The sequence below is a fragment of the Panthera pardus genome, unplaced genomic scaffold, assembly GCF_024362965.1.
Source record: "Panthera pardus isolate Hobbes unplaced genomic scaffold, ASM2436296v1 HiC_scaffold_27, whole genome shotgun sequence".
NCBI classification, from domain to species: domain Eukaryota; kingdom Metazoa; phylum Chordata; class Mammalia; order Carnivora; family Felidae; genus Panthera; species Panthera pardus.
The window spans coordinates 73,920,535-73,945,732 of NW_026526843.1; the positions used below are offsets into that span (position 1 = coordinate 73,920,535).

Genomic DNA, 25,198 nt, shown 5'->3' on the forward strand with positions numbered 1-25,198 from the left:
TCCATTCCTGTATTATGATAGAACACTGCACTGTAATTAATGGGTCACCTTACAGGCTCTCCTGCTCCTCAAAGCCAAGGACCTATTTTTATTCATTTTTGCCTCCTTCATTGACTGGCACAATCTGAGCTCAGAATGGATTGAAGGCTGGAAGGAACTAGGTCACTCCCCCAGCTTTAGCAGCTACTCCTTCCTCCCCTGCCTCTTCTCCAACCCCGCCCTCCCGCATCTCCATCTGAATGCCAAAACCACTAATTCCCCTAGCTGCCACCCGAACACTCAACATCCCAAAAGAGAATTCTGCAGGGTTTCTCTCCAGCCCCAAAGCACCCACTAATTAGCGACTGACTCCTGGTTACCTTTTGGGGATGAGTGGGCTTAAGGGCCCCTGGAGGGGTGTGAGTGAGTACGTCTTTTATCTCTCCAGTTGCCTTCCGGGGTATTTTTTTCCCATTTTTTCCGCAGGGGCTAGAGGAACATCCCCGTTCACTAGAATACCTCATAACCTTTGACATAATTATCTGTGACAAATTGATTTAAAATGTGGCTGCAGGAAGCGAAATAGGCATGTCTCGCTAGACCTTCTGGGAGTTGTAGTCTCGCTGGTCCTTGCGCTGCCTGGCTTCTCTTGGAGCTAAGAACTACAGCTCCCAGGCCTGCTCAGAATCCCTACCGCACAGGCTCAGATCCCCTGCCCGGAGGAGGTGGTTACGTTGTGTCTATTGTATCGCTGGACTTGTGTGTTTGTACATTTCTCAGGACGAGAAATTGAGAGTGAAAAGCATGGCAGATGAACAAGAAATCATGTGCAAATTGGAAAGCATTAAAGAGATCAGGTAAGTGGAACGTTGCAGCGCCTCCCAGACCCCCTCGATGCCCCCAAAATCCCTCGCTGCGGGAGGGAGCTGAGTTACCTATGGAAAGTATCTATTGTTAAGCTACTTGTGGAGAGGGGCTGGAAAGGAACCCATGCACGGAATTCAAGGATGGAAGGGAGGCTGGAAAGTGTCGGAACTGAGACTAGCAGAGAGAATGACCAACAGAGACGTCTCTCTTGCCAGTGTCATAGAAAAGCCAGATGGAGACACAGGGGGGTTGGGGGGGTTGTTGGTTCCAAGACAGCCTTTTTCATCTTGGGATGGGAGTTGGGGGACAGCATTCTAAAATCCATTATTTTTTTAGTGTTTGTTGGCTCCAGGGTGTATTTGGCTCCTTGCTTTTTAAGAGTCAAGATGTTGTTTGTTTGTTTGTTTGTTTTGTTTTGTTTTGTTTTAAGTCTCCTGATCAACTTCAGGACCTGAAACTCACGCTAGCCTTTTGAGAGCAAAGTCCAGTGCATTGGGGCTGGTGGTGGCTGCCAGGGACTGAGAGGTGGGGGTGCAGCAGTATCCAGCAGGCTGGGACTGGGAGGATGGCAAGCACTCAAGCACTCCAGAGTGTGTCATTTTTGCATTCACACACTCACCATCTTCTTCCTCTCCTACCCGGTGCTCCATAAGGAGGATGGGATCAATGGAGACTGGGGAAGTGGTGGCTGTGCCAGAAAGTGGGAACTCAACTGCAGTTCTAAGACTCCAGAGGTGTAAGGTAGGCAAGCAAAGTTGGAGTTGCCTGTGTCCTGACCCTTTCCCTCCAGGAGCAGCATTAGCAAGGCAATGATGTTGTCCTTGCTCAGAACACAGTATCATCTGGCAAGTGGACTTCTTGGGCTTTCCTGCACCTACTATGCTTTGCCAGAACCACACCCCTTCGCCCACTCCAGCTTGGCCTGGGTTGGGCAGTCTCCCTTGAGTGTTTTCACAGAACCTGGGGAAAAGCAGCAGTGGGGGAGAGTGGATAGCAAGTATGTCCCTTTAAGAAATAAGACGTTGGACCAAAAGATTTAACCCTTGGAGTGAATGCCTTAGGTGAGACTCACGCATATAGGCAGTGTAGGGAAACACTTGAGCTTTTTTTGTCCTTTGGACAGTCTGCATCTCTTCCACAGGGGTTTAAAGGGAAGGGAACTATTATTTATTGAGCACCTGGTGTGCCAAGCTCACTGACCCACTATTGCTTATTTCAGCAACAGTCCGGAGAGCTTCCTACATCTCTTTTACAACTGGGAAAATGGAAGCTCGGAACATTTAAGTAGCTTTCCCAGAGCCAAACAGCTTGAAAATGCCAGATTTTGACAGGAACCAAGTCAATTTGTGTGCAGAGGCTCTGGTTTTCCCACTGTATCCCATGGAGGGTCCATGGGAAAGGCTGGAGACGGGGGTTATGTTGCAATATTTTTCTGCAAAATTATAAGAAGATAGGGAGTGAGATACTTTGGTGTGTCAGAAGGCCAGCTATCATAATAACAATAAGCTAATAAGCTAATAACAGCTAATAAGAAGCTTAAGCCTGAAAGTCGGAGACCTAGACTTTTACTCTTACTGGACTTTAAAGAAACCTCTGCCCAACCCCAAAAGAAGGTACAATTGAGAGCAAGAGAAGTAACTCCTACCAGTGGAGAATACATGGGGAACCTCTACCCTTACCAGTATAAACCAGGCATTCCTACCACTAGCTGGGATGGGTACATCAGAGGCCTACAGAAAGGGCTGAAGTCCCACCAGCAACCAGCAGTAGCAAGGAGTCCCTTGCAAACCTGACAGTCAACCAGGAGCCCAGTGGAGAACCTGGACTTATACTGATCACTTCCTACAAAACAAACAAAACAAAACACATGTCAGGTCTGCAAAACCAAAAGATTTAAAAGAGATCTATTGTCCAAATTTAATTTTTAGGTAAGTCACTTGCCATACCAAGATTATCAACTTAAATTACAAGAGAAGGTAAACACGTGCCAACATTGAGATGACACAGATGTTAGAATTATCTTGCAAGGATTTTTTAAAATATAATTTGTTGTCAAATTGGCTTCCATACAATACCCAGTGCTCATCCCAACAGGGATTTTAAAGCAGCTATCATAAAAATGATACACTAAGCGATTGCACCACACTTAAATGATGAAATTGAATATCTCAGCATATAGATAGAAAGTCCCAGCAAGGATATATAAAACATAAAGGAGAACTAAACAGAAATTTATGAACTGAAAATTATTATGTATGTGTACACACACACACACACACACTCACATGCACACATACCACATACATACATATTGGGGGCATACACGTCTAGAATTGTTATATTTTCTTGGTGGCCTCACCTCTCTTATTGTGTAATATCCTACTCTGTTCCTTTGCTCTGAAATCTGCTTTATCTGATATTAACATAGTCACTCCTGGATTCTTTTAATTCAAGTTTCCATGTTATCATTTCTTTTTATTCTCGTCCTACCTATATCATTATATTTGAAGTACATTTTTAATACACAGCATATGGTTTGATCGTTTTTAAAATCAACTTTAAATTGTATACATGTATACAAATACACACACACACACACACACACACACACACACACACTGAGTGGATGGGCTCCACAGCAAGATGGGGAAGACAGAGGAACAAATCAGACAATTTAAACATCAAACTATAGAAATCAAAATCCAAACAAAGGAAAATTAGATTCCAAAAAAATAAGATAAAAGAAAGACTTAAGCACAGCCTTCAGACCTGTGGGACTATAAAAAAGATCTAACATCTATGTCAACAGAATCTCAGGAATTGAGGAGAAATGAGGACTATGAAAGTACTTGAAGAAATACTGGCTAAAACTTCCCAAATTGAGCAAAGGACTTGAACCTCCAGAATCATCAAGCTAAGCAAACACCATCAGGATAAATGTGAAGAAATTCACACCAAGATGCATTATAATCAACCTTCTGAAAACAAAAGGCAAAGAAAAGATCTAGGAAGCAACCAAAGACCAAAGCAACCAAACAACACCTTACCTATACATTCAGGGGGAAAAAATTAGAAGACAACAGATTTCTCATCAGACATTGACCAGACCCTAGCGGGAACTGGCACAACATTTTCCAAGTGCTGAAGGAAGAGAATCATGAACCCTGAAAGAAATCCTGGATGAAACCCAAAATCTTATGTCCAGTGATAATATCCTACATGAATAAAACGATTAATTGAGTAAGACATTCTAAAATGAATTGAAACAGGGAATTTATCAGTAGGAAGTCTACCTTATAAGAATGACTAATGACTAAAGTAGGTTATTTGAACACAAAATAAACAGTAAAAGGACTCTTGCAAGGAAGAACACAGTGAGCTAAAACATGGGTAAATACAAGAAAAGTTTTTTTCTCTTGAGTTGCCTGAATTATGTTTGATGATTGGATCAAAATTTATCTCCCTGTCTCATGTAGTTCTCCGTGTACATAGAGGAAATGTTTAAGACATTCATGTCATAAATAGGGGAGTGTAAAGGGATGTAAAAGTGGGATGATGTTTGTATATTTCACTTGAGCTGATAACAATGATGACATCAGATGACTGAGATAAATTATGCATACATACTGTAATAATGAGAGGAAACACTAAAAAAGCTATACAAAGAGATGCACTCAAAAACATTATAGATAAATCAAAGTGGAATTAAAAAAAAAAAATGTTCAAGGGGCTCCTGGGTGAATCAGTTGGTTAAGCATCTGACTTCAGCTCAGGTCATGGTCTCACTGTTCGTGGGTTCAAGCCCTGCGTTGTTGACTTCAGCTCAGGTCATGGTCTTGCAGTTTGTGGGTTTAAGTCCCATGTTGTTCTCTGTGGTGACAGTTCAGAGCCTGGAGCCTGCTTCAGATTCTCTGTCTCCCTCTCTCTGCCCCTACCCTGCTCGCACTCTCTCTCTCTCGCTCTCAAAAATAAACATTAAAAAAATGTGCAAGTCACCCATAGGAAAGCAGGACAAAGAAGAAAAAACAAAAACTAAAACCAGAGAGAACAAACAGCACAAAATAAAATGGCAGGCTGCGGCTTAACATACCAATAATCATGTGCATATAAGTGGTCTAAACACACCAATTAAAAATGGATTTAAAAAATGATACAAGCATATGCTATCTATAAAAAATGCACTTCAAATATAATAATATAGATATGCTGACAGTAAAAGGAGGGGAAAAGATACCATGCAAACTTGAATTAAAGAAACCAGGCATGGCTGTGTTAATGTCAGATAAAGCAGATTTCAGAGCAAAGACAAATCCCAGGAACAGAGTGGGATATTACATAATAAGAAAGGGCCAAGCCACCAAGAAGATATAATAATTCTAGGTGTGTCTGTCCCCCAAATCATTTAAATTAGCTTGCTTCTGACAACTTTACAGTAATATACAAAGGTTACATCATTTGGTTTAAGAATTTAAAGTGGGGAGAGTACTACAAATATTTGATGTTCACACATAGACAGGTAAACATGTATGGGAGGTGAAGAGAAGGAGGGAACAAAGGAAAGGGAAGAAAGAACTGGAGAAAGGAGGTAGCATATATGTTGATCACCTAATTTCAAAGCTCTTGGGTCATTTAATATTCAATCTTCCTAGTGGAAATCTGCTAGGAATTATTTTCCCCATTTTACAGTAAGGATACTGAGGCTCGGAGAGGTTAGGTAACATATCTATGGTCATACAGCTAACAAAGGGAGAGAATATATCCTATTCACATGGCATATGCATTTCAAAAAATGCTGATAATCTGATTAACCATTATGCAGTTCTTCAACTATTCTCAAATCCCTTGAAGGTATGAGCAGCCTATTTTGATTAAAAACTAACAATAATGTTGTTTCTAAGCTGAAGTAGCAGTGATGATGGCAAGCAACATCAACAAAAAACCTGATTAAGACAAGCTGGAAACTAGACAGACTCCCCAGGTGGAGGCCCAGCACGAAGTACATTCATACTCAGTGCTCATGTATACCAACAGCAGAATTTGAAATAGGAAATGCCTCAGGAATAGATTCTTCCACCACAGACCATTTCTCACTCGTGACTCTGACCATGTGTCCAGCCTTGTCTTTCCTCACAATCCCAACCACACAGCAACACTGTGCTCCAGATCACAGACCCCAAATCTCACACTGGTCTATTTTGCTCACCCAATCATTAAGCTTTCAAGTGGTGGTGAAAGAGCACACAGTTATGTACAAAGGGGAAGAGGAGAATAGAACAAAAAAGGGAGATGGAAAAGGGAATAAAAGAAATTATGAGGCAGAGAAAGTGAATGCAGCCACCACTAGATGAACCAGAGCACACTAGTACCTCTTTGACATGCCCATTCCATTCATGCACACACATTATACTCACCCATGCACACATATCTATACACAATGAGCTTTCCCCACTTAAAAAGGGAAAACACATTTTGAGCTTTCCCCACTTAAAAAGGGAAAACACATTTTGGAAGTATATACACGTATACCTCATTTTATTGTGCTTTGCAGATAGTGAATTTTTTACAAATTGAAGGTTTGTATCACCCCTGCATCAAGCAAGATTTTGGGTGCCATTATTCCCACATCATTTGCTCACTTCATGTTCCCATGTCATATTTTGGTAATTCTTGTAAAATTTCAAAAATTTCACTATTATTATATGTCTTATGGTGATCTGTGGTCAGTGGTCTGTGATGTATTATTGTATATGTTTCAGGGTGCCATGAACTGCAGCCATATAAAATGGTGGACTTAATGAGTAAATGGTGTCCATTCTGACTTCTCCACTGCCCAGATGTTTTGCCATCTCTCCCCATATCCTTGTGCCTCCCTATACAATGAGATACATCAATATTGACATTAGACCAATTAATAAACCTACAATGATCTCTAAGTGTTCAATTGAAAGAAACACATTTCTCACTTTAAATCAAAAGCTAGAAATTCTTAAGCTTACTGAGGAAGGTAAGTCAAAAGATGAGACAGGCCAAAAGCTAGGCTTGTTGTGCCAGTTAGCTAAGTTGTGAATGCAAAGGAAAATTTCCTGATGGAAGTTGAAAGTGTTGTTCCAATAAACACGTGAGCAATAAGAAAGGAAAACAGCCTTGTTGCTGATATTGGGAAAGTTTTAGTGGTCTGGATAGAAGATAAAACAAGCCACAACATTCCCTTAAGCCAAAGCCTAATCCAAAGCAAGGCCCAAAAACTTTTAATTATTTGAAGACTGAGAGAAGTGAGTAAGCTGCAGAAGAAAAGTTTGAAACTAGCAGAGGTTGGTTCATGAGGTTTAAGGAAAGAAGCATTCTCCATGACACAGAAGTACAAGGTGAAGCAATAAGTGCTGATGTAAAAGCTTCACCAGGTTATCCAGAAATGTTGCTAAGATCATTAGTGAGGGTGGCTACGCTAAACAATAGATTTGCAGTGTTGATGTAACAGCCTTATATTGGAAGTAGATGCCATCTAGAACTTTCATAGCTAAAGAGGAGAAGTCTATTCCTAGTTTCAAAGCTTCAGAAGACAGGCTGACTCCCTTGTTATGGGCTAATGTAGGTTGAAGCCAGGGCTCATTTACCATTCTGAAAATCCTAGTGCCCTTAAGAATTATCCTAAAGCCACTCTGCCTATGCTCTATAAACAGAACAACAAAGCCTGGATGAAAGCACATCTGTTTACAGTATGGTTTACTGAATATTTTAAGCCTACCATTGAGGCTACTGTTGAGAAAAAAAAAGTCCTTTCAAAATATTACTGCTCACTGACAATGCACCTGGTCACCCAAGAGATCTGATAGAAATGAACAACTAGATTAATGTTGTTTCTGTATTTGCTAACACAGCATCCATCTGTAGCCCATGGATCAAGGAGTAATTTCACCCTTAAGAAACACATTTTGTGGGGCACCTGAGTGGCTCAGTCAGTTAAGCACCCAATTTCAGCTCAGGTCATGATCTCACAGTTTGTGAGTTCAAGCCCCACGTTGGGCTCTGTGCTGATAGAGCCTGGAGCCTGCTTCAGATTCTGTGTCTCCCTCTCTCTCTCTGCCCCTCCCCCATTCGTGCTCTGTTTCTGTCTCTCAAAAATAATACATAAATGTCAAAAAAAATTTTTTTAATAAATACATTTTGTAAGGCTATAGCTGTCATAGATAGTGATTCCTCTGATGGATCTGGGTAAAGCAAATTGAAAACCTGGAAAAGGTTAACCACTCTAGATGTCATTAAGAACACTCATGGTTCATGGGAAGTGATCAAAATATCAAAAGTGACAGGAGTTTAGAAGAAATAATTGCACCCTTATGGATGACTTTAAAGGATTTAAAACTTCATTGGAGGAACTAACTGCAGATATGGTGCAAATAGCAAGAAAACTGGAATTAGAAGTGGAACCTGAAGATGTGACTGGATTGCTGCAATCTCATGATAAAACTTTAACAGATGAGGAGTTGCTTCCTATGGATGAGCAAAGAAAGTGGTTTCTTGGGATGGAATATACTCCTGGTGAAGATGCCATGAAGATTGTTGAAATGACAACAAAAGATTTAGGATATTACATAAATATCAGTTGATAAAGCAGCAGTGTTTGAGAGGATTAACTGCAATTTTAAAAGAACTTCTGGGATAAAATGTCACCAAACAGCATCACATGCTACAGAGATATCGTTCATGTAAAGAGTCAATTAATATAGCAAACTTCATTGTCTTGTTTTAAGAAATTGCCACAGCAACCCCACATTTCACCAACCATCACCCTGATCAGTCAGCAGACATCAACATCAAGGCAAGACCCTCCACTAGCAAAAAGATTATCATTCATTGAAATGTCACATGATGTTTAGCTGTTTTTAGCAATAAAATATTTTTAACGTATGTATATCTTTTTTAGACATAATGTTATTGCATACTTAATAGACTACAGTACAGTGTAAACATAGCTTTTTATGTACTAGGAAACAAAAATATTTGGCTTTTATTATTGTAATATTCATTGTATTGCAGTGGTCTGAATCAGAACCCATAATATGTCAGAATCATGCCTGTTTTGTGGTGTGAAGGAGATTCTCTTAAGTATAAGTTTCTGCTCTAGGTCCTCTTTTTTTTCTTTCTTTCATCCAGCTATACTCCTATGGCTTCAAATATTACTTTCAAATCCCCAGTCTCTACCCCCTAGCATCCTTCCAAGCTTCAGCCCAATACATCCCACAGCCTCCTGGACTTGTCCACCTGGTTGTTCCACATATGATGCTTACATTGGCCAAATCTTATGACTTTGTTTCCCCCTACCCCAGTCCAGGTACTTACCCTAATGATTTAGTGCCATTATTCTCTGAATAGTTACCTCAGATTGAAACCTAAATGTCAGTGTTGCTTACATTTTTTTTTATAACTCACCTCTGATGTCTTAGTAAGTCCTATTGTTTCTACATTTGCCATATGGCTCAAATTCCTGCCCCATTCTCCATTTCCACACTTACTGCCCCATTATGCCTTCATCATGACTGTCCTGCGTTTTTGTAATGTTTTATCCATTTGTACCTACAGAATTACTTTCCTGTCTTCATTCTCCTTCCCTGTCTTCAGTGCCATCCACATTGCTATAAGAACTGCCTTCCTAAAGTGCTGGTGTTACTATGTTATCCTTCAAACACATTTACTGACTTCCCATTGCCTATAGCAGTTTTTTTTTTCAAAACACAGGTCATGAGCCATATGTTTCATGAAATAAATTAGTCAGTTTCCAGTAACATTTATAAAACCTTTTTAAAAAGTAAAATAAAGGGGGGCCTGGGTGGCTCAGTAGGTTAAGCGTCTGTCTTCATCTCAGGTCATGATCTCGTGCTTGTGAGTTCGAGCCCCGCATCAGGCTCTGTGCTGGCAGCTCAGAGCCTGGAGCCTGCTTTGGATTCTGTGTCTCCCTCTCTCTGTCCCTTCCCCAGCTCACATTCTGTCTCTGTCTCTCTCTCTCTCTCTCTCAAAAATAAATAAACATTAAAAAAATTAAAAAATAATAAAATAAGATAGAAAATATAAACATACATTACATAAGAAATGGTAGGTGTTCTTCTCACAAACTTTTGTTTTCAAGTTTTTATCTATGTGTGTATTGAGTCACAATATGAAAATCATTTCTTGCTGTAGGTCATTTCTTACTGTATGTCTACTGGACTGCTATTTGCCTACAATTGTTATATTCATGCCCCCCCCCAAGGCTGGCCCAGGCCCACCTTTCCAATCTTATCTGCTACTACTCCTTTTCATTCAACCTATCCTTTATCTACATGAATGTTCCTTGCTCTCTCACAAATTTTCGTTCCTGTAGGCCTTTGCCAGTGTCAGTCCCTCATTCTTGAATTCCCTTCCCTCATTCTAAGCCTGTAAGTCCTACTCTTTTTTTTTTCAGGGAAGACCCAGAACAAACCCTGCCTCTTATTCAAAACCTTCCACATTCCCCAGTCCAAATGGATCACTAACTTTTTGGGCTCCCACAAGGAAACTTACAGAAATTTATTATTCCACTCAAGTTATTCTGCCTTTTGATAAAGTTTTGAATTGACATCTCCTTTCCTTACTTCATTCAGTCATTGCTGTGGCAGCTTCAGCAGGTTCTTCTGTCACCTGGCTTGAGAACTGACACATCCCCAGTGCTCACTCAACAGTTCATCACAGGAGATCTGGTACCTCTGTGATTTAGGAATGGGCAAGTCAAGCCAAACAATGCCCATCACAGGAGAGAGAATGGAGAGGAGTTGACATTTGATAGCTGTAATGAAGTCTTCAAACTGAACTGTTCTAAGATACCTGCTTTTCTGACAGTAGCTGTTTTCCCAGATTAGCAAATAAATATAAAATGGAAGAACACTCAGTATTTACGGAGTGTTCTAGCTAGACTAGAGTAAGCCAGAAAAGCTGGCTCTTTTTTCTTCATTAAGTGACATTTACCAACCGCCTGATCTGTGCTATACACCAGGCTGGGATATTCTGTGGGAACCATTAAGATAAATTAGACCTTCTCTCAAGGATCTTAGAATCAAGATGAATAGCTCTGATCTGTCTCCTGAGTTCCAGACTCACATATCCAACTTCCCACTTAACCAACCCCACTGAATGTGCCACTGGCATCTCAAACAGGCCCCAACAGAACTTTCAATTCCACCCCCATCCCAAATATTCCCCTTTCCTAGTCTGCCCCATCAGTAAATGTCACCCCAACCCAAAATCTGGAATAATTTTTTATTCCTCCCTCTCCGACTCCCTACATCTGAAGCATTAGTTCAGTGACTATTAAACATTAGCACACTGGTTATGCATCAGGCTCTACCTGCTGGACCCTTCAAACAGATTGCTGGGTCCTGTCTCCAGAGTCTGATTAAGTAGATCTGGGGTGGAGCCTGAGCATTTGCATTTCTCACAAGTTCCCAGGCAATATTGTTACTGCTGGTCCAGGGATCACACTTTAAAAATCACTGCATTGGGGCCCCTGGGTGGCGCAGTCAGTTAAGCGTCCGACTTCAGCCAGGTCACGATCTCGCGGTCCGTGAGTTCGAGCCCCGCGTCAGGCTCTGGGCTGATGGCTCAGAGCCTGGAGCCTGTTTCCGATTCTGTGTCTCCCTCTCTCTCTGCCCCTCCCCTGTTCATGCTCTGTCTCTCTCTGTCCCAAAAATAAAAAAAAATAAAAAAAATAAAAAGTTAAAAATCACTGCATTAGTAAGACCTGGTGGGCTATACGTATATAATATATTCTGGATCTGTCCATTTTTTACCATTTCCTTATCAATAAATCTGTGCAGCTTTTTTTTTATCCATCTTCACTAGCCAATATCTTTACTTGATCTGCCCATCCTCAAGTCCTACAGGTCCCAGATGTCCTACCCTGCTTGTTGTGTGAGTGTTGAGGCTAAGCAACCTCCGAAGTTGGATGAGCCTGTCACATCTGGTCCCAGAATGGATGTTCCATTGCCTTAGAACCTCTCGTTCTTTCTACCCTTCTTCTTCCACATTAGCCAGCAAAAAGCCATTGGAAAGAAGTCAGCCAGCTGAATGTTTTTATTTTGACTTGGGATTCTGTCTGGATAGGCTATGGCCTATGGAGGTCAGGTATCCTTGTTTAACAGTTAAGTAACACTGTGGCCCCAGTGACTGTGAGAAACCCTAAGGAAGTATCCGGTGGTTTTCTTGCAATTCTGTGGCCATACCAGCTGCACTTAGCCTCTTGGGAGGATTTCATTAGTAATTTTTCTACATAAAATAACATCTTTAATGACTTGAATGCTTTCCTCACTTGTTGAGCCAAACGTGACACAGATTCTACTTCATGGAGTCATCCAAGACCTCTGTGCAAGTCTACACTGAATTCTACTTCTCAGGTAGAATTTCCATGGTTCCAGGAGGTTCCAGGATATGCCCTATTTCACCCTAAAAATCGGTGACTGCACTAGGACAAGAATTCACCCCCATTGGCTTGTTTTCTGTCACTTGAAATATATCATATGAGGAAAGTTCCTTGGTATGGTGCAAAGGTTGATTAGGCTCAGCACAATGAATTCTCTGTCTCCTGGTTTGTGAGCTTTGACAAGCCACTTTACTTCTCTCAGCCTCAGATTTTTCAAAAATGAAGCTAAACACACCTATTCATATGCTGGTGATAATGATTAAATTAGATGACATATAAAACAGCTAACAATTGCAGGAACATACTAGACACACACACACACACACACAAATAACTATTATTAAACAGAACCTTTCTGGGGGCATCTGGGTGGTTCAGTCAGTTAAGTGTCTGACTCATGATTTTGGCTCAGGTCATAATCTTACGGTCATGAGATTGAGCCCCATGTCAGATGCCATGCTGGGTGTGGATCCTGCTTAAGATTCTCTCTCTCCTTTTCCCTCTGACCTTCCCCCACTCTTGTGTGCATGCACTTTCTCTCAAAAATAAAGAAATGAATTAAAATATAAAAAATAAACAGAACCTTGTGAATACCCAGTTTCTTCTTCCCAGTTCCTGGCACTTATGAATTCTTAATAAATGTTGACTGAATTAACCAAATCCTCCCCACCTGTGGTAATGTTTTTCTTTCTCTTAGGCTACTGAAATTACATTCAATACCCTAAACTTACTACATATTTGCATTCATTTTGTCACTCCAAATGTAATTTCTGAGCCCTGCTTATGGTGAAAGCAGTGTTATAGATGATGTGGGATTTACAGAGAGAACTATAGAATTGTGCCAGTCTCTAGAAGGCTCTTGTATGTATATTATCTGGATTTTAAATTGCTTCATATGTAAGTCTGTACACATAGAGGACCCAGAGGACCATAGCTCTGTGGTCTTGGGCTAGTTCTATTCCCAGTCTGGACATTTGTTTCTTCATGTCTGAAACGAAGAGGATGGATTTGATTGGTAGCTTTGAAATAATGTTCTGAGGAGCCCTGGGAGTTCCAGAAAGGTATATCAAGGGTTACTCTAATACAGTCAGGCAGAGTTGGATTTGAAGAAAGAATAAGGACTCTGGGGGTCCCACTTCCACTTCAACCGTAACAGTTACATTTTGTTCTATTTTCTGTATTGGATCACAATTACTTTATTTGAAGGAAGGGATCTTCTCCTCAGTCACCCACAGGATCCAGCACAATGTTGGAGTAAATGGTATTTACTTAATAAACTTTCTTTGTCCACTTGATTGATAGAAAATTTAAAGAGAAGGAGCTAGCATGATGCTCACTCTAGATTTGAGAAAGGGAGGACATTTTACTTAAATTTGATCTTAAGCTCAAACTACCCAGTTACTAGACAGAGCATGGAAGGTTGGTCACTAGATACTAAGCCCGAAGAGCATAGTAAAGGCAGTTGACCACAAGGGTAATGTCTCCATTTTGGTTTTCATCATTAACCCCCTCCCTAGTCTTCCTGGGTACTTCAGTTGACCAACTTCATTAAAAATCTAAGAGACTCTTAAAAACAGAACAAACTGAAGGTTGATGGGGGTGGGAGGGAGGGGAGGGTGGGTGATGGGTATTGAGGAGAACACCTGTTGGGATGAGCACTGGATGTTGTATAGAAACCAATTTGACAATAAATTTCATATTAAAAAAAATCTATTTTCCTACACACAAGCCTTTTGACGATTCATTTATTTTCCAAGAGAAACAGGGACAGAGGAATAGAAAGACCTTAGAATTTCAGTTCTGACAGTGTTGTAAGTTTAGATTTAATTCTAGGTGTGTTAAGAATCCATTGGAGGATATATGTTCAACAGCTCTATTGAGTTGCAATTTATATACTGTAGAAAACATCCATTATAAGTGAACAATTCAATAGCTTTTAGTAAATTTGCAATTATACAACTATCATCACAATACAATTTTAGAACATTTCCATCACCCCATAAAGAACCCTTATGCCGAATATCAGTTGACTTCCATTCCCACCCACAGCCCCAGGCAACCAGGAATGTACTTCCTGTCTTTATAGATTTGCATTTTCAGGACATTGCATAAATCTTAGCATGTTGTTTCTGAGGTTCACACACACTGTATCATATGCTACTGTTTCCTTTTTTATTGACAAATGGTTTTTCATTGTATGGATACACCACATTTTGTTTATTCACTGACATATTAATAAACATTTTGGTTGTGTCCACCTTTCAGTTTCTAGGAATAATGTTTCTCTGAACAGGATCGTATAAGTCTTTACATGGAAATATGTTTTGTTTTTAAATTTTTATTCAAATTCCAGTCAGTAAACATAAAGTATATAACATTAGTTTTAGGTGTACAATATTCAGCACTTCATACAATATTCAGCACTTGATACAACCAGTGCTCATCACAAGTGCACTCTTTATCCCCATCACTTATTGAACCCACCCCCCGCCCCACCTGCCTCCCCTCTGGTAACCATCAGGTTGGCCTCTATGGTTGAGTCTCTCTCTCTCTCTCTCTCTATATATATATATATATTTTTTTTGTAGTTTCAAGTTTTTATTAAACTTCCAATTACTTCACATATACTCTAATATTAGTCTCAGGTGTAGGATTTAGAGATTCATCACTTACAACACTCATTGCTCATCACAACTGCCCTCCTTAATACCCATCACACATTTAACACATCCTCCGTCCACTTCATCTCCAGCAACCCTCAGATTGTTCTTTATAGTTAAGAGTAGTAGGTTTTACAGATTTCCTCTCTTTCCCCCCTATATTCATGTTTCCTGTGTTGTTAGTTTTAGCCATTCTGACAATGTGAAGTGATATCTCATTGCAGTTTTGATTCATGTTTCCCTGATGATGAGTGATGTTCAGCATCTTTTCATATGTCTATTGGACATCTGAATGTCTTCATGGGAAAAATGTCTCTTCATGTCTTCTGCCCATTTGTTAACTGGGTTATTTGTTTTGTGTGTTTAGTTTGATAAGTTTGTTATAGATTTTGGATAGTAACTCTTTATCAGATATGCCATTTGAAAGTATCTTTTCCCATTCAGAAGGTTGCCTTTTAGTTTTTTGATTGTTTTCTTCACTGTGCAATTTTTTTTATGTTTTATTATTTTTATTTCAATTTAAAAAAAATCCTAGTTAGTTAAAATATATGGTAAAATTGGTTTCAGGTGTAGATTTAGTGGTTCACAGCCAACATATCAGCCAGTACTCATCAAAATAAGTGCCCTCCTTAATGCCCATCACCCACTTAGCCTATCTTCCACCCACTTCTCTCCATAAGCCCGCAGTTTGTTCTCTATATTTAAAAGTCTCTTATAATTTCCTTCCCTTCCTTTTTTCCCCTTCCCCCATGTTCATCTGTTTTGTTTCTTAAATTCTGCATGTGAGGGAAATAATATGGTATTTGTCTTTCTCTGGCTGGCTTATTTTGCATAGCATAATACGCTGATTATTACATAATTACATAAATACATAATTAGCATAATAAAGCTAGAGCTTCATCCATGTCCTTGCTAATGGCAAAATTTCATTTCTTTTTATGGCTGAGTAATATTCTAGTGTGTGTGTGTGTGTGTACATACACACCACTCTTTATCCATTCATCACTCAATGGACATTTGGGCTCTTTCCATAGGTTGGGTATTGTTGATAATTCTGCTATAAACATTGGGTGTGCATGTGTCCCTTAAAATCTGTGTTTTTTTATCCTTTGGGTCAATATAATAATTTCTGGGTCATAGGGGAGTTCTATTTTTAACTTTTTAAGGAACCTTCGTATTGTTTTCCAGAGTGGCTTCACCACTTTGCATTCAGACCAAGAGTATAAGAGTGTTCCCCATTCTCCTTATCCTCACCAATATCTGTTGCTTCCTGTGTTGTTAATTTTATCATTCTGAAAGGTGTGAAGTGATATCTCATCGTGGTTTTGATTTGTATTTCCCTAATGATGAGTGATATCAAGCATCTTTTCATTTGTCTGTAAGCTGTTTGTATGTCTTCTTGGGAAAAATGTCTATGTCTTCTGCCCATTTCTTTTTTAAAAACTTTTATTTGTTTACTTATTTTGAAGGGGGAGGGGCAGAGAGAGAAGTAGAGTGAAAGTATCTCAAGCAGACTCTGTAATGACTGCACAGAGCCTGGCACGAAGCTTGATCCCATGAACCTTGAGATCATGACTTCAGCCGAAATCAAAAGTCACATGCTTATCCAACTAACACTCCCAGGGACCCTGTGTTCTGCCATTTCTTAACTGGATTACTTGTTTTTTTGGGTATGGACTTTGATAAGATTTTTTAATGCTTTTGGATACTAACTCTTTATCAGACATGTCATTTGCACATATTTTCTTCCATTCCATAAGTCATCTTTTAGTTTCATTGATTGTTTCCTTCCCTGAGCAGAAGCTTTTTATCTTGATGAAGTCCCAATAGTTCATTTTTACTTTTGTTCCCCTTGCCTTTGGAGATGTGTCTAGTAAGAAGTTGCTGCAGCCAAAATCAAAGAGGTTGCTGTCTATGTTTTCCTCTAGGATTTTGATTGTTTCCTGTCTCACATTTAGGTCTTTCATCTATTTTGAATTTATTTTTATGTTTGGTATAAGAAAGTGGTCCAGTTTCATTCTTCTGCATGTGGCTGTCCAGTTTTCCCAAAATTTATTGAAGAAACTGTTTTTCTCCCCATTGGATGTTCTTTCCTGCTTTTTCAAAGATTAGTTGACCATTTGGTTGTGTGTCCATTTCTGGGTTTTCTATTCTGTTCGTTGATCTATGTGTCTTTTTTTGTGCCAGTACCGTATTGTCTTGATGACTACAACTTTGTAATATAGCTTCAGGTCCTTAATTATGATGTCTACAGCTTTGTTTTCCTTCCTTTTCAGGATCACGTTTGCTCTTTGAGGTCTTTCGTGGTTACATACAAATTTAGGGTTGTTTGTTCTAGCTCTGTGAAAAATGCTGGTGGTATTTTGGTAGGGATTGCATTAAATGTGTAGATTGCTTCGGGTAGTATAGACATTTTAACAGTGTTTCTTCCTCTAATTCATGAACATGAATATTTTTCCAAATATTTGTGCTCTTTTCAATTTCTTTCATAAGTGTTCTAAAGATTCGGAGTAAAGATCTTTTACCTCTTTGGTTATGTTTACTCCTAGGTATTTTATGGATTTTGGTGCAATTGTAAATGGAATCAGTTCCTTGATTTCTTTTTCTACTGTTTCATTATTGATGTATAGAAATTCAATAGATTTTTGTTTGTTTATTTTGCATCCTGCAACTTTACTGAATTCGTGTATCAGTTCTAACACTTTTCTGGTGGAAAAGTGTTCTTTCAGCTTTTCTACATATATTATCATGTTACCTGCAAATATTGAAAGTTTGACTTCTTCCTTGCCAATATGAATGCCTTTCATGTCTTTCTGTTGTCTAATGCTGAGGCTAGGACTTTCAGTGCTAAGTTAAATCACAATGGTAAGAATGGGCATCCCTGTCTTATTCCTGACTGTAGAGGAGAAGTTCACAGTTTTTACCCATTGAGGATGATATCACCTGTGGATATTTCATATATGGCCTTTATGATGTTCATTTATGTTCCCTCTATCCCTACTTTGTTGAGGGCTTTTATTAAAAAAAAATGGATACTGGACTTTGTCAAATGCATTTTCTGCATCTATTGAGAAAATCGTATGGTTATTTAAAAAATTTCTTTTATTTTAGAGATAAAGGGAAAAAAAGAGCACACAAGCAGGAGACAGGGGCAGGGGAGGGAGAGAGACAGAGAGAGAGACAGAGAGAGAGACAGAGAGAGAGAGAGAAAGAATCCCAAGTAGGCTCCATGCTTAGTGTGGAGCCCAACATGGTGCTTGATCCCATGACCCTGAGATCACGACCTGAGCTGAAATCAAGATTCAGACACTCAATGGACTGAGCCACCCGGGTTCCCCAAGAATCATATGGTTCTTATCCTTTATTTTATTAATGTGGTGTATCAGATTCCTTGATTTGCAAATACTGAACCACCATTGCAGCCCAGGAATAAATCCTACTTTATTGTGGTGAATAATTCTTGATTGTGGTGTTTTGTTTGATTTCCTATTATCTTGTTGAGAATTTTTACATTCACCTTCATGAAGGATATTAGCATATAATTCTCCATTTTAATGGAGTATTTTCTTTTGGAATCAAGGCATTGCTGCCTTCATAGAATAAGTTTGCAAGATTTCATTCCATTTTTATTTTTGGAACAGTTTGAGAAGAATAAGTAGTAACTCTTCTTCAAATGTGTTGGAGAATTCTCCTGTGACGCCATCTGGCCCTGGAATTTTGTTTGTTGGGAGTTTTTTGATTACTCATTCAATTTTCTTGCTGGTTATAGGACTGTTCAAGTTTTATATTTCTTCCTGTTTCAGTGTTGGTACTTTATATGTTTCAAGTATTTTATCCATTTCTTCCACATTGTCCAATTTGTTGGCACACGTTTTTTGCATAGTGTTCTTTTATAATTGTTTGTATTTCTGTGGTATTGTCAACTCTCCTCTCTCATTCATGATTTTATTTATTTGGGTCCTTTCTCTTTTCTTTTTGATAAGTCTGACTGGGGGTTTATCAATTTTATTATTATTTTTTTTAAAGAACCAACTCCTGATTTTATTGTTGTGTTATGTTTTTTCTTGTTTCTATATTATTAATTTCTATCTAATCTTTATTATTTCCCTTCTGCTGGCTTCAGGTTTCATTTGTTGTTCTTTTTTAGCTCCTTTTGGTGTAAGTTCAGGTTGTGTAATTGACATTTTTCTTTACTTATTGAGATAGGCCTGTATTGCTATATACTTTCCTCTTATGATTGCTTTTGCTGCATTCCAAAGATGTGGATCGTCATGTTTTCATTATCATTTGTTTCCATGTATTTTTTTTATTTCTTCTTTAATTTTCTGGTTGACCCATTTAATTGACATTTATTTGTTTTCTTTCCACATGTGTGTGTGGGGGGGTTAAGTTTCATAGTGTTGTGGTCTGAAAATATGTAATGGTATGATCTCGATCTTTTTGTACTTGTTGAGGCCTGATTTGTGACCTAGTATGTGATCTATACTGAGAAGTGCCCCCATGTGCACTTCACAAGAAAGTATTCTGCTGCTAATTCCATCTGGTTCAATGTGTCATTCATAGTTTCCTTGCTGATCTTCTGCTTATATGATCTGTCCATTGATGTAAGTGGGATCTCAAAATGCCCTACTACGATTGTATTATTATCATTGGGTTCCATTATGTTTGTTATTAATTATTTTATATATTTGGGTTCCTCCAAGTTGGGGACATATCTGTTTACAATTTTTTAGATTTTCTTGTTAGACCCCTTCATTATGATATAGTGTCCTTCTTCATCTCTTACAGTCTTTTGTTTAAAAGGTAGTTTGTCTAATATAAGTATGGGTATTCAGCTTTCTTTTGATGTCCATTAGCATGATAAATATTTCTCCATCCCCCCACTTTCAATCTGCAGACATTTTTAGGTTTAAAATGAATCTCCAGTAGGCAGCATGTAGATAGATCTTTCTCTTTTTTTATTCATTTTGACACCCATTCTTTATATATATATATATATATATATATATATATATATATATATATAATTTATTGTCAAATTAGCTAACATACAGTGTATATGGTGTCCTCTTGATTTTGGGGGTAGATTCCCATGAATCAACATTTACATACAACACCCAGTGCTCATCCCAACAAGTGTCCTCAATACCCATCACCTATTCTTGTTTATTCATGTTTATTTTTGAGAGAGAGAGAGAGAGAGCGAGCATTGGAAGGACAGAGAGAGAGGGGGGGACAGAGGATCCAAAGCATGCTCTGAGCTGATAGCAGTGAGCCCAATGTGGGGCTCGAACTTACGAACCATGTGATCATGTCCTTAGCCAAAGTTGGACACTCAATGAACTGAGGCACCCAGGCACCCCAACACCCATTCTTTTGAATGGACTATTTAGTACATTTATATTCTGAGTAAATGTTGATAGTTATGAATTTAGTGCCATCTTAATGCTTGTTGTCTTTATTTCCAGAGATTTTCTCATTTCCTTTCTAGTCTTTTTCCCAAAGAGTCCCCTTTAATATTCCTTGCAGGGTTGTTTTAATGGTCAAAGTCCTTCAGGTTTTGTTTGTCTGGGAAACTCTTTACCTCTCTTTCTATTCTGAATGATAAGCTTGCTAGATAGGGTATTCTTGGCTGTAGATTTTTTCTACTCAGCATATTGAGTATATCATTCCACTTCATTCTGCCCTGCCATTTCTGTGGAGAGATCTGATGATGCTAACCGTATTTGTCTTCCCTTGTAAGTTAGGATTTTTTTTTCTCGATGATTTAGGATTTTTTTCTTTATTTGTATATTTGGCAAATTTAACTACAATATCCCTGGTGTTTCCCTGCTTTTCTTGATTTTGGTGGGAGTTCTTTGAGCTTCCTGGTTTTGGTAGTCTGTTTCCTCCCTCAGATTAGAAAATTTTTCAGCTATAATTTCCTCAAATAAACCTTCTGCTCTCTTTTCCCTCTCTTCTTCTTCTGGGACTCCTATGACACAAATGCTATTATATTTCATGGAGTCACTGATTTCCCAAGTATACTTTCATGATCCAAGAGTTTTCTTTCCCTCTTTTGATCAGCTTCATTATTTTCCATTATTCTATCTTCTCTTTCACTTATTTTTTCTCTACTTCTTCCATCTTTGTGTTCATTGCATCAGTCCATTTTGCATTTCAGCTATTGTATTTTTCACTTTGGCCTGAATGATTTTAAGCTCTTATGTCCCTGAGATAAGGGACTCCTTCGTGTCTTCTGTGCTTTTTTCAAGCCCAGCTAGTGATGGATAACAGCTAGGAAGTACCTCAGAACCAGAGAGTAGAGAGCCAGGGGAAGGACAAAAGTGTGCTGCAGAGGGGCCTCCTTCCATTTTGTGCATGTATATTTTGAAAAATGCAATCTGAGTGCATATGCATTTTATAGAGTATCATATCTTCAGTACTTTTCATGTCACAAGTCTTCATAATGATTCATTTTAATGGCTTCTAAATATTACAATTTTGCCCATAGTCCATAATGAACAGTCTTGTGTATTAACCTTTTGTTTTCTTTAATTATTTCCTTAGAATAAATTCACAAGGGTGGGATTACTTAACCAGAGAGTATACAATTGGGATTTAACAACCAATAACAGGTTTTATATTTTTTAGGAAAAGAAATGAGCTATAGTTCTTCTAGTCCTCTTCCTCTTCTGGAACTGAGTAGTTGACCCTGTAGAGCTGTGCTTTCCAATTAGCCACATGTGTGGTTTAAATTAAAGATAAATTAATCAAAATTAAATAAAATTCAAAATTCAGTTCATCAGTTGCACTACCAACATTTCAAGTACCCAGTAGCTACACATGCCTGGTGGCTAGTGTATTGGAAAGCATAGAGACAGAACATTTCCATCATTGTACAAAAGTTAATGGACAGTGCTCCTTTAAGAATGTCTCAAAAGGTCATTGTTGGCATTTTGAGTGGGAATTATTTGTGGTATGGGACTTTACTGTGCTTTGAGAGGCTGTTTAGCATCTTTGGCCCATGTTCACTACATGCCAGTAGTGTTCTCTCTTGGATCAGTCTAATAACAAAAAGTCTTCCACATTTACAAATGTCCCACAGTAGAATAAAACTATCCCCTTTGAGACCCACGGAACTTCTATCTTAGAATAGAGAATCTCCTAACTTTTTGTGGCTGGCTTTAGGTTGGCTATGCCTGGAGAAAGAAAAGCTTAGAAAGGTGGCTTAGAAAAATAACCCTGGTTCAGGGCCTAACTGCACTCTATTCCCATTTTTCTCCCTTCTCCTACTGGTCTGTTTCTTGCTTTTTGGTAATTGCAGGAACAAGACCCTGCAGATGGAGAAGATCAAGGCACGTTTGAAGGCTGAGTTTGAGGCCCTTGAATCAGAGGAGAGGCACCTGAAGGAATACAAGCAAGAGATGGACCTGTTGCTACAGGAGAAGATGGCCCATGTGGAGGAACTCCGACTGATCCATGCTGATATCAATGTGGTATGTAGCTGATGGCCAGAAGCCTACCTCTAGGCCCTCTGAGAAATAGACAGTAGTGAGTACCATGGCCTCTTGTGATGTGGCTTTGGCCAACCAACTTGGGAGAGTAGGCATCAGGCTGTAGTGGAATGGAAGAATCCAGGAGTTCTGAGATCTAGTCTTGGCTCTGTCACTGATTGACTGTATATCACTGGACAAGTCCCTTTTTCTGCTAGGCCCTATTTTCCTTCTCTTTACTATGACAGGGAGTCAGTCACCTCTAACGTCTCTTTCAGCACTGATGTGCTCTCATTCTGGGAGTTGAGAGTTAGCCTTAGGGTAAAGCAGAGCAGACAACTGCCTCTTGGGTCTAGCTCAAAGGGCTCCAAGGCTTCCAAGTAGGCTAAACAAATAATATCTGCCAGCCTACTAAAGTGAGGCTCCCTCATTAGAGTCTCTCTTTTGGAGATACTTGAACATGGAGAATAAACTGTCAGCTAAGGTGATAAGTTTCCCACTTTTTGGAGTTATTCAAATATGGTCTGAATGATCACCTGTCTGAGCTGCAGTATTGATATTCCTGCACCAGGAGGAAAATTGGAGGTGCTGACTTATAATGTCCTTTCTAATCCTTAGAGCTTATGACAATAAAAAGTATTTTTTAATTACATTTGAAGGAGTTAAGTTTCTATTCTTGGGAAACTCATTTTTATGACAATACTTATTTCCTGATATTGCCAAGCCAAAGACCTTAAAGGAAATATAGATGTGACTTAGACAGTAGTAATGGTATTTTCTGTGTCACAAGATCACAGGATTCCAGGGTCTTATGAGGAGTTGGCATTTCTGCTGCCAGCTAACCAAGGATACAAAGTCAATTCAGTTAAGAAAATGTTAGCTGGGGCTTAGAATCTAACCCAGTGGATCTCAAACTTAAACATACATCAAAGTCACATGGAAGAGGCTCTTAAAACATAGATTATTGGACTCCACACCAGAATTTCTGATTTTATATGTCTGGGGTGGTGTCTGAGAATTTGGATTCCTAATGAGTTCTCAGGTGGTGCTAATGCTGCTGATTTGGTGACCACATTTTGAAAACCACTGATCTAAGAGAAAAGCCAGTAGCCTGGGAAGCAGAAGTCCTGAATTTTTGTCTAGGTTTTGCCCCTGAGAAGTATTTCTCTGAGGAAGTTTTTTTTTTCTTCCTGAGTCTCAATTATCTGATCTCTAAAATATTGGTGGGGCAGACTAAATGAGCTCTAAGGTCCATTCTAGCTTTAAGGTGCTATATTTGAATAATAACTACCATTAATTGACCCTTTACTCTGTGGTAGTCCCTGTACTTAAAGCTTATATGCACTCAATCACTGAATTTTCCTAAGATTATATGAGGTAGGAACTATTATTATCACCATTATACAGATGAAAAAAACTGAGGCTTGAAGAGAGTCACATAGACTACATGGTGAATTAAGGACATGACTATAGATTGGCCTGGCTCTGGAGCCTGTGCTATTTTATCCACTCAGCTATAGACCCTTGTGGAGAATGTTGGTGTCTTTTCTTGGTACCTACCTCACTCTATGTTTCAGATGGAAAACACCATCAAACAATCTGAGAATGACCTAAACAAGCTGCTAGAGTCTACACGGCGGCTGCATGATGAGTATAAGCCACTGAAGGAACATGTGGATGCCCTGCGCATGACTCTAGGCCTGCAGAGGCTCCCTGACCTATGTGAAGAGGAGGAGAAGCTGTCCTTGGAGTAAGCTGCTTGCTCCCTGTCCTTGCAACATACACACACACAGCACATACATACTGACACACACATGTAGCGGCACATATACAAACATAAAATCTGGTTTAAAAGTCATGGTACCCAGTCCTAGCCCCAGGACTGTCAGTGGTTGACTCATTGTATGACCTTGGGCAAGTCTCTGTGCACCAAAACAAGGACAGTTAGACTAGTATTTCTAGGTGGCTTTTAAAATTCTTTGTGTAATTTTGGTAACACGTGACTGTGTCTGTGACTCTTTGTGTGTGTGTGTGTGTGTGTGTGTGTGTCTGTGACTCTTACAAGGTTACTTCCCAAGTCAAGGTCCAGAAGGGATGTCTAGAAACCTTTGAAAATATAGAAGGCTGGGCTTTCATGGTCTCTAGGGGCTAGCCTTGGAACTTCTGTTTAAGACCCAGAATTAAGAACTACACTCACCTTACAGAGATAGTTCAGTTCAGTAGAAGGAAGCAGACTTCCATATGGTAGAGCAGGCTGCCTGTGGATGTTGTGAGCTTCTTACTCTGAAAAGCATGTCAGCATAGGCCTGAGGATACTTAATGGGAATATTGCAAAGGTACATGGGATAAACAATAGGCAAATGTCTTTTAAGGACTTTGCTAGCCCTGGGATTCTTGATTTTCTGGGTCTATCAGAGCCAGAGAGCAGAAGGATTACCCTTCCCAGCAATGAGCCAGGTACCCAAGGGGAACCTTGTGCTGGGGAGGGTGTAGGAACTTTCTATACTGAGCCATACTGGTTCTGTGGCATGGAGTCTCTAAGAGGGGCAAGGTTCTCCTTGCTTTCAGAATGATCCAGCTAATGTCTTTCATCTCCAAAGTTACTTTGAGAAGCAGAAAGCAGAGTGGCAGACGGAGCCTCAGGAGCCCCCCATCCCTGAGTCCCTGGCCGCTGCAGCCGCTGCTGCCCAACAACTCCAGGTGGCTAGAAAGCAGGACACTCGGCAGACAGCCACCTTCAGGCAACAGCCCCCACCTATGAAAGTAAGTGAGCTGGGAAAGGGTTGTGG

At 39.4% G+C, this 25,198-nt stretch overlaps 1 protein-coding gene across 2 annotated transcripts in view; it reads left to right on the forward strand.

Annotated features, from left to right (window-relative positions):
• Window positions 1-668: 668 nt before the first annotated feature.
• Window positions 669-25,198, forward strand: part of ZC4H2 (zinc finger C4H2-type containing) — a 29,932-nt gene continuing 5,402 nt past the window's right edge. The window contains exons 1-4 of one of the 2 annotated variants that reach the window (XM_019438898.2): window positions 675-836; window positions 22,241-22,412; window positions 23,987-24,159; window positions 25,010-25,172. In XM_019438898.2, the coding sequence (XP_019294443.1) occupies window positions 784-836; window positions 22,241-22,412; window positions 23,987-24,159; window positions 25,010-25,172 (561 nt within the window). In that variant the 5' untranslated portion in view covers window positions 675-783. Of the gene's footprint in view, window positions 837-22,240; window positions 22,413-23,986; window positions 24,160-25,009; window positions 25,173-25,198 lie in introns of both variants that reach the window. The other variant, XM_019438899.2, reaches the window with a different exon arrangement.